Source organism: Oncorhynchus tshawytscha, linkage group LG22, assembly GCF_018296145.1.
Source record: "Oncorhynchus tshawytscha isolate Ot180627B linkage group LG22, Otsh_v2.0, whole genome shotgun sequence".
Classification (NCBI taxonomy): domain Eukaryota; kingdom Metazoa; phylum Chordata; class Actinopteri; order Salmoniformes; family Salmonidae; genus Oncorhynchus; species Oncorhynchus tshawytscha.
Window position 1 is genome coordinate 30,615,978 of NC_056450.1, and position 10,724 is coordinate 30,626,701.

A 10,724-nucleotide genomic window follows, 5' to 3' on the forward strand; every position below is an offset into this window, starting at 1 on the left:
ATTTATTTTTCAAATATGTATCTGAAATGTATCTGAAAGTAATTGAAATACAGCAAATAGTATTTGAACCCAGGTGTGAAGCAGAAGGGTTGAAGAAGAAGGGTGGTTGACTGGGGCAAGGGTCAAGGGTCAAGGGGTAGAAAAGGGACACAAAGGCAGCAAACGTGGGCCTCTAACTACTAATTCCTAATTCCCAGAAAAGATCCAACGTTTCCCCCCACAATACAGTTAAGTACATCACAAAGGACTAGCTAGAAGGGTTTGATATGGGACATATACAGTATAGTGCAATGCACTACTATTGTAACTAGATATTAGCACAGTATTCTGTAATTACTATGTTACCACGTGCTTTCTAGATAATTATTCCACGTGTGTTTGGGGATTGTAAGTTAAACAACACTGGTACCTAAAACTGCTAAGTAAGGTGATATATTTACAGAATTAACACACAGAATTTCCATTTTTCCAGAAGGTGAATTATACATTGTGAAGGGGTTAGCGTGATTTTGACAGCATCTCACAAGTAAAATTCTGTATTTCATATTACAGTACACCTACTGTAACATAAATACGGCATCAAAGCAAGTACTGTGTAATGACATACAGTACAGTTCCGTAAAATGTACTGTTTTATACTGTAAAAAAGTCAATGCTACCATAATCGGAATGAATGAATGAATGGGTGAATTAAATTTGTTAAGGGGAGGCGTTTGTATATTACAGTAGTTTACTGTAATTACAAGGTATTGGTACAAGCAGATTGGCTGCTAAGTAAAGTGTTGACAAACATTACAGCACATTAATGAACATTTGTTTTGTATCACTTGCACTTCTAGAGGCCTTAACAAAGGCTTACAGCATTCTCACTCAACAAATATAGCCTCTTACAAGGTACGCCTCAAAATATGGTAATGAGAGAAACAACAATACCATACACCCACTAGTGATCAAAAGGTTTTTTGGTGCTCCAAAGCTATGGTACAGTACTGTATTCTGTTGGGTGGAATTACAGTGCCATTCGAAATACAGAAATTCTACGCCACCCACATTTTGTCCCCACAATGCACCATCATTTAGAGTATGATGCAGTAAAACATTTATAATTGACAGTTTTCCATTACAGTATAGCATTACATGTGCCTGGTGTTCGTGCTTACATGTGACCAAGGTCCGGCTAAACTGACCCTTCAGCTGTCAAGAGGTTAAAGGGCAAAGGGGTTCCTAAATCAGCACTTTAGCAAGGATGTCAAGTCAACAAGTGTCCCTACTTGTCATGTGTCCCTATTTGTCATGTGTCCCTACTTGTCAAGTTCCCCTACTTGTCATGTGTCCCTACTTGTCAAGTGTCCCTACTTGTCATGTGTCCCTATTTGTCATGTGTCCCTACTTGTCAAGTTCCCCTACTTGTCATGTGTCCCTACTTGTCAAGTGTCCCTACTTGTCATGTGTCCCTACTTGTCATGTGTCCCTACTTGTCAAGTGTCCCTACTTGTCATGTGTCCCTACTTGTCAAGTGTCCCTACTTAAGAGATCACCAGACACGGAGGGTTAAACCAGAAACAACTCAAAGGGTTAAGTGTTTAAGTGTTCATTCTGAGTGATTAAGCTTAGGGATATGGTTTGGGGAAGGCTGAAAACCAAATCATTTGAAACAAACCGCTGTTTCCATCAACAATCATCAAGTATTCTCACAGTAGCCGAGGGCGGAAGACACGCACACTTGTTTAGGCGAGGTGCTGGCTAGCGGAGTTTGAAAAATAAAAGGAGGGCCTCACACTCTAGGAACTCAGATGCAATCATTTAAGAACCACTGTTTCCATAGTCAAGCTGTCTTCATCAGGGTATATTGAGTAACAATGCGGGTCACTAATTTATATAGAGTTTGAAAGGACACACACAGGTGTCTATAATCATGGCCAGCTGTGGCTTGATTTCATTGGTTGATTTACAGATAGAAATAGAACATGTAAAAAGCATGAATGGATAACATATGATCCTAGATACAACTTGGCTGCATAGGCCTACAAACATTATTTACAATAGATGACAAAAACACAAGAATCACAAGAATGGCTTCAGATCAAAGTCTACATTGAGACCTCGAAGGGAGCAAGGGACTTTAAATTAAAGATCCAGGCAGCCTCTCGTTTTAACAGCCAATTGTCAAGGTCACCCCCTCTCCTAGGGAGGGTGATGTGTTTTATGCCGATATAGCAAAGGAACAACATAGAGTGGTTCACTTCCAAAAAGTGGGCTGCAGATGGGTACTTGGAGTTTTTCCACCTAATGGTGCTACGATGCACAGAGATTCTTACTTTTAGTTTGCTCTTCATTTTGCCCACATCATTTTTACCACAAGGACAAGTTATAAGATAAATAACTGCCTTAGTGGAACACGTGATAACACCTTTGATTGGGATCTGTTTGCCTGTTTGGGGGTGTTTGAAGGATCTACATTGGTAAGTGCCATTGCATTGAGCGCAGCCATTACACTTGTAGTTTCCATCTGCCGCAAGGAGACGTTGTGCTGGGTATTTTGGGTATTTTGGGTATTTTGGGATGGTAAATCAGAGGTTACCAGTTCATCTATGAAAGCACGACCAAGGAAGGGTCCGGAAACATATTACACATGTTTGTGAACAATTCCCTTCAATTGTTCAGAGCACATTGAATAGCGCGTAGTGAGAACGCAACAATACTTCTTTCTGCGAGACTTTCCTTGAAAGAGATCATGTCTTGATTTGTTTTGTATTTTCTCAATGGCAAATCTGACCATTTTTGTACCCACTTTCCTTGAATTTTCTTTGCATCACAGCCATGGTTCTGAGGAAATCTGATTGTTTTTTGCAAATGATTTTGATTGGACAGAATTGGCTGTAGGGCAAACAGTTGTTCAAAGGAAGTGGGTGACAGCGATCAACCCTCAACAAACTGTTACAATCAGTGGGTTTCCTGTAAATATCTGCGTGTAGAACATTATCCTCACACAGAATCAAAAGATCCAGGAAACTTGTTGTGTGTCAGATTGCATAGTGAATCTCAGGTGCTCAGAACAAGAGGTAAGAAGAATGGAATGCCTGGAGCTGTTTTGTATCACCCTCCATAAAACCAAAATATCATCAATGTACCGTTTCCCAAAAATGTTTGTTGCTGAGAGGATTGAGAATTGACTGTTTCTCCATGTAACCTGCATACACATTTGCAAAGTTAGGAGCCATAGGGGGTCCCATAGCAGTACCCTTCATTTGGATAAAGAAATAGTTTTGAAATATGAAATCATTATTTGTGAGTACCATTTCAGCCAATGTTCTAATGCATGCACTTGAGGGTTGTTCATTTGGGTAACATAACAAAAGAAAATACTGCCATCGGCTTCAATACTGCCATCGTGTGGAATATTAGTGTATAACGACTCAACATCAAAAATAACGAACAAAGTATTCTCAGGGAGAGGATCAAGAGATTCAATGATAGAGATCATACTGCTGGTGTCCTTTGTTAACATTAGCTAGCTAGCTAATGACGATACACCATAGTAGTGGGTCTGCAAAATCAAGTAAATAATACTGAACTCATGACAAAATCATGTTTTGACATTTGAATGGATATTGTCATTTTGATTGTTTTTTGCTTAGTGACATTGTGAATATAATCTTTTTGGCTTTTAACTCTGGTTTAACTAGCTATATATCTAATCAGGTTTCTGCACGAGAACATTTGTGAAGTCCCAAATTCTCGCGAGATACTGCAAGAATTTGCTCACTCAAAGATACGGAGCCTCAGAAAGACCCCTCGCCGATTAGGAGCCACGCCCTTCAAAATGTTCCTACCTTTACAGGACTATTGGGTGAATTATTAGGACATTGCAGTCCTGATCGTGTAGGAAAACTAGTATACACACACACACACACACACACATACACACACAAACACACACACACACACATACACATACACACACAAACACACACACAATTGTGATAATGGCAGCAATGGCTGGTGAAATGTGGCAGGTGACCTCGCCCTACTACTCTGTTCGATAAATCAATACTTTCCCAAAGATTTAAATAACTATGCTTTGAAGTTAAAGAGGTGGAGAGGTGGGGAGGTGTTATGGAGAGGCAGGTTGAAGGAATGAGAGAGGGAGGGAAGAAGAGGAGACTGTAAAAGAGGGAAGGGGTGAGGAAGGGGTCGTAGGAGAGACAGAAGAAGGGAGTGTGAAGGAGAACTTGGGGGAGGGATAGAGGGTAGGTTGTACTGAGGGGAGAAAGCAGCAATACGTCAAACTCACTAGGCTTGTCCTTCCCTCAGTGCTCTGAAGAACATAATGCTTGTTTATTTTCATCTCTCTTTTAAAGAGAGAGTGAAAACCTCAGTGGAGGGATTGGTTGGCCATCCCGAAAGGCATCTCTCAAAACCACCCTATTGTGTGGTGCTTTCAAGCTGTGTTTGGCCATTGGTTCACAATGTGCTGACACTCAAATAAGGAGGCATGTTTAAACATATCATAAATTACTAGGCACATAAGACACATTTCAGAAGGCCGAAATGGTACTGATAACATTCTTTGAATTCTACTCATATCATTACTCAAGGATCTGTGTTAAGTGTTTGTGTGCGTGTGCGTGTGCGTGTGTGTGTGTGTGTGTGTGTGTGTGTGTGTGTGTGTGTGTATGATAGAGGCCCCTCAGTAGGGGCAGGTCAAATGAGAGGCAGCGTGCCTGCTGTGACAGCGCCTCAATCTCTTCACTTAAAGCCAACAGAGGGTTTGTGTGTGTGTGTGTGTGTGTGTGTGTGTGTGTGTGTGTGTGTGTGCGTGTGTGTGTGTGTGTGTGTGTGCGTGTGTGTGCGTGTGTGTGTGTGTGTGTGTGTGTATGATAGAGGCCCCTCAGTAGGGGCAGGTCAAATGAGAGGCAGCGTGCCTGCTGTGACAGCGCCTCAATCTCTTCACTTAAAGCCAACAGAGGGTTTGTGTGTGTGTGTGTGTGTGTGTGTGTGTGTGTGTGTGTGTGTGTGTGTGTGTGTGTGTGTGTGTGTGTGTGTGTGTGTGTGTGTGTGTGTGGGGTCCACTCAGTCAAAGCCCTAGTCTCCAGCCCTATTGTATCAGAGCAGGGCTAAGCTAAAAGGGCATGACCAGGTTTAGAGTTGGACTCTTTCTCCATCTCCCTCAAACACAGACAAACACAACTCAGCACAAAGAAGACAATTACCAGCCAAAGAAAGCAAAGAGAAATTAAACACACACACATGCATGCACTCTCACCCTCACACACACACACACACACACACACACACACACAAACACATAAATACACACTGGGAGAGACACTATATACAGCAGTATGTGGACACCCCTTCAAATGAGTGGATTTGTCTCTTTCAGCCACACCCGTTGCTGACAGGTGTATAAAATCGAGCACACAGCCAAACAATCTCCATAGACAAACATTTATAGTAGAATGGCCTTACTATAGAGCACAGTAACTTTCAACATGGCATCGTCATAAGATGCCACCTTTACAAGTCAGTTTGTCCAATTTCTGCCCTGCTAGAGCTGCCCTGGTCAACTGTAAGTGGTGTGATTGTGAAGTGGAAAAGTCTAGGAGAAACAACAACTCAGCCGCGAAGTGGTAGACCACACAAGCTGGAAGAACGGAACCGCTGAGTGCTGAAGTGCGTAGAGAGTAAAAATGGTCTGTCCTCGGTTGGAACACTCACTACCGAGTTCTAAACTGCCTCTGGAAGCAACGTCAGCATAATAACTGTTCGTCGGGAGCATCATGAAATGGGTTTCCATGGCCGAGCAACCGCACAGTGGTGTAAAGCTCACCGCCATTGGACTCTGGAGCAGTGGAAACGCGCTCTCTGGCAGATGCCAGTGAACACTACCTGCCCAAATGCATTATGCCAACTGTAAAGTTTGGTGGAGGAGGAATAACGGTCTGGGGCTGTCGTTCATGGTTTGGGCTAGGCCGCTTAGTTCCAGTGAAGGGAAATCTTAACGCTACCGCATACAATGACATTCTAGACAATTATGTGCTTCCAACTTTGTGGCAACAGTTTGGGGAAGGCCCTTTCCTGTTTCAGCATGACAATGTCCCTGTGCACAAAGAGAGGTCCATACAGAAATGGTTTGTCGAAATCACTGTGGAAGACCTTGACTGGCCTGCACAGAGCCCTGACCTCAACCCCATCGAAGACCTTTGGGATGAATTGGAATGCCGATTGCGAGCCAGGCCTAATCGCCCAACATCAGTACTTGACCTCACTAATGCTCTTGTGGTTGAACTGAAGCAAGTCCCCGCAGCAACGTTCCAACATCTAGTGGAAAGCCTTCCCAGAAGAGTGGAGGCTGTTATAGCAGCAACGTTCCAACATCTAGTGGAAAGCCTTCCCAGAAGAGTGGAGGCTGTTATAGCAGCAACGTTCCTACATCTAGTGGAAAGCCTTCCCAGAAGAGTGGAGGCTGTTATAGCAGCAACGTTCCTACATCTAGTGGAAAGCCTTCCCAGAAGAGTAGAAGAGGCTGTTATAGCAGCAAAGGGGGGACCAACTCCATATTAATGACCATGATTTTAGTATGAGATGTTCGACAAGCAAGTGTCCACATACTTTTGGTATTTTATTATTCCAATGGCTAGCATCCTGCTATATTTACACCAAGATAGAGGGAAGGTATGGAAGGCCATCCTCAAGGCCTCAGACACACACCCACATGCACCCATGCACAATACATCATTCAATCACTCATACACACAGATGAACATGGCTAAACCCTGTTTTATGAAACCACACACACACTGACACACACACTTCGGCAAAGAAATCCAGGAAACATTTTCTCACACACCCGGGAGCCATCCCAGCACAATGTTCTCTCACTGAGTCACAACTGAGTAATCCTCTCTTGCACCATCACACAGACCTGTTACATACTGAACACACACACACACACACACACACACACACACACACAGCATGCAATAGACACGCACACCTGCACACACCAAAACTAAATTCACAAAAGCCAATGAGAGAATGATGATTCTGTAGCAGTGGTATTGTTTGACACTCAAACAGCAGTTAAGTGCTGTTGAAGTGTGTGTGTGTGTGTGTATGTGTGTGTGTGTGTGTGTGTGTGTGTGTGTGTGTGTGTGTGTGTGTGTGTGTGTGTGTGTGTGTGTGTGTGTGTGTGTGTGTGTGTGTGTGTGTGTGTGTGTGTGTGTAACATACTATAACAGTAACTTACGTGAAAGGGAGTGTCCTCCTTTGGGCATGAATTCAAACAGTACAGGGTTATCGTCCCCCAGCATCTCAGCCCGTAGCGAAAGCAGGCTGTTTTTACTCATCAATGCTGCCCTCAGATTGGCTACCGATGGTGTAGTCCCACCCCCGGTCCCGCCTCCTGCGCCATCTGATTCGCTGGCAGCCAGGAAGTTGGCCTCGCCCATTGTCAGAGCTTCTTCCTGTTTGAGGAAGAAGTCGAGACGTTCTCCGCGACTGTCTGAGCTGTTGGGCTCTGTCACATCTGCACCTGGAGACAGAGAGGAATCATTCATTCATTGGTTGATTGAGTTTGATTGATTGATCTTTATTAGTTATGTTGAAAGGCACAAAATGATACTTTACACATATGACAACATAAACCATGTAAGATATCAAACCAATGACACATGTTTAAAATGAGTACACTAAAGCACTTTACCATAGACTTGCCCCCCAAAAATATAGTGTACAGTGTTCAGACCCATTCCCTCTTTCTACATTTTGTTACGTTACAGCCTTGTTCTAAAATTGATTAAACAGATTTTTTCCCTCATCAATCTACACACAATATAAAAACAGAAATACCTTATTTACATAAGTATTCAGACCCTTTGCTATGAGACTCGAAATTGAGCTCATGTGCATCCTGTTTCCATTGATCATCCTTGAGATGTTTCTACAACTAGATTGGAATTCACCTGTGATACATTTATTTGATTGGACATGATTTGGAAAGGCACACACCTGTCTATATAAGGTCCCACAGTTGACAGTGCATGTCAGAGCAAAAACCAAGCCATTAGGTCGAAGGAATTGTCCGTAGAGCTCCGAGACAGGATTGTGTCGAGAAACGGTACTGGGGAAGGGTACCAGAACATGTCTGCAGCCTTGAAGGTCCCCAAGTACACAGTAGCCACCATCATTCTTAAATGGAATACATTTGGAACCACCAAGACTCTTGAGTCAGCGTTCCTCTGTGGAGATGCGAGAACCTTCCAGAAGGACAACCATCTCTGCAGGACGCCACCAATCATGCCTTTACGGTAGCATGGGCAGACGGAAGCCCCTCCTCAGTAAAAGGCACATCTCTGGAGAGACCTGAAAATAGCTGTGCAGCAACGCTCCCCATCCAACCTGACAGAGCTTGAGAGGATCTGCAGTGAAGAATGAGTACAGGTGTGCCAAGCTTGTAGCATCACATTCAAGAAGACTCAAGGCTGTAATCACTGCCAAAGGTACATCAACAAAGTACTGAGTAAAGGGTCTGAATACTTTTAGATTTCCGTTTTTTTTATTAACATTTGCAAACATTTCTAAAAAACTATTTTTGCTTTGTCATTATGTGTGTAGATTGATAATTGAATCAATTTTAGAATAAGGCTGTAATGTAAGAAAATGTGGAAAAGGCTAATGGTCTGAATACTTTCTGAATGCGCTGTACGGATGACCGATATTCCTTTGTTTTCAGATCTGTTAGTGAGAAATGGGACAGATGAGAGCAGTGGGTAGTTGCAGCCCAATATGGCGGCCGATACTGGCTGTCTTGAAAGAAAGTAGGCATATCGAAAGCGCACATGTAATTGGTTTGACTTTTTGTCAGTTGTTGCCAGCGAGTGCAGAGGTTCATGGTGACATGACTGTAGAGCAGGAGTGGGCAACTCCAGTCCTCCAGGGCCTGAATGGTGTCACTCTTCTTCTCCATCCCTAGCAAACAGAGCTGATTAAACAAACTGCATTCTAACCTGAAGATCATGATTAGGTGATTATTGGAGGCAGGTGTGTTAGCTGAGGCTGGAGCAGAACTGTACAGGGGTGGAAAAGTAAAAGATACCTTCATAGAAAATGACTCAAGTAAAAGTGAAAGTCACCCAGTAAAATACTACTTGAGTAAAAGACCAAGTATTTGGTTTGAAATATACTGAAGTATCAACAGTAAATGTAATTGCTAAAATATACTTAAGTATCAAAAGTAAAAGTAAAAGTGAAAATAATTTCACATTCCTTATACTAAGCAAACAAGATGGCACAATATAGCTAGGGGCTCCATCCCTCAGACATCATTAACAAACTAAGCATGTGTTAGTAAGTCTGCCAGATCAGAGGCAGTAGGGATGACCAGGGATGTTCTCTTGATAAGTGTGTGAATTGGACCATTTTCCTGTCCTGCTAAGCATTCAAAATGTAGCGAGTACTTTTGGGAGTCAGGGAAAATGTATGGAGAAAATAGTACCACATTTTATTTAGGAATGTAGTGAAGTAAAAGTAATAATTGTAAAAAATATGAATAGTAAAGTACAGATACCCAAAAAATGACTTAAGTAGTATTTTAAAGTATTTTTACTTAATTACTTTCCACCACTGAAAATGTGACACCAATCAGGCCTCCGAGGACTGCAGCTGTCCATCCCTGCTGTACAGGATGGTGCATTAAAACATACTTTGGGGAAACTCAGAATAATGGAGTGGTGAAATCACTCACCCTGTGGAAAAACATTGCATGTAATTAAATGCATATATCTTAACATGCGTTGATGTTGTGAATATTTGACATTCATCACATTTCATGTCTGTTGTGTAGACCACTATGTGCAATGTCGAGAGCATCAATCGAGAGCATCCTGGCGGGCTGTATCACCGCCTGGTATGGCAACTGCACCGCCCTCAACCGTAAGGCTCTCCAGAGGGTAGTGAGGTCTGCACAACGCATCACCGGGGGCAAACTACCTGCCCTCCAGGACACCTACACCACCCGATGCTACAGGAAGGCCATAAAGATCATCAAGGACATCAACCACCCGAGCCACTGCCTGTTCACCCCGCTGCCATCCAGAAGGCGAGGTCAGTACAGGTGCATCAAAGCTGGGACCGAGAGACTGAAAAACAGCTTCTATCTCAAGGCCATCAGACTGTTAAACAGCCACCACTAACATTGAGTGGCTACTGCCAACACACTGTCAATGACACTGACTCTACTCCAGCCACTTTAATCATGGGAATTGATGGGAAATTATGTAAATATATCACTAGCCACTTTAAACAATGCTACCTTATATAATGTTACTTACCCTACATTGTTCATCTCATATGCATACGTTGATACTGTACTCTATATCATCGACTGCATCCTTATGTAATACATGTATCACTAGCCACTTTAACTATGCCACTTGGTTTACATACTTATCTCATATGTATATACTGTACTCGATATCATCTACTGTATCTTGCCTATGCTGCTCTGTACCATCACTCATTCATATATCCTTATGTACATATTCTTTATCCCCTTACACTGTGTATGACAGTAGTTTTTTTGGGGAATTGTTAGTTAGATTACTTGCTCGTTATTACTGCATTGTCGGAACTAGAAGCACAAGCATTTCGCTACACTCGCATTAACATCTGCTAACCATGTGTATGTGACAAATAAAATTTGATTTGATTTGATTTGATGT

At 42.6% G+C, this 10,724-nt stretch overlaps 1 protein-coding gene across 3 annotated transcripts in view; it reads right to left on the bottom strand.

The window, feature by feature from the left end:
• Positions 1-10,724, bottom strand: part of LOC112248014 (zinc finger and BTB domain-containing protein 46) — a 130,329-nt gene that overhangs the window by 23,906 nt on the left and 95,699 nt on the right. For all 3 annotated transcript variants that reach the window (XM_042304066.1, XM_042304067.1, XM_042304065.1), the window contains exon 4: positions 7,253-7,537. In XM_042304066.1, the coding sequence (XP_042160000.1) occupies positions 7,253-7,537 (285 nt within the window). The remainder of the gene's footprint in view (positions 1-7,252; positions 7,538-10,724) is intronic.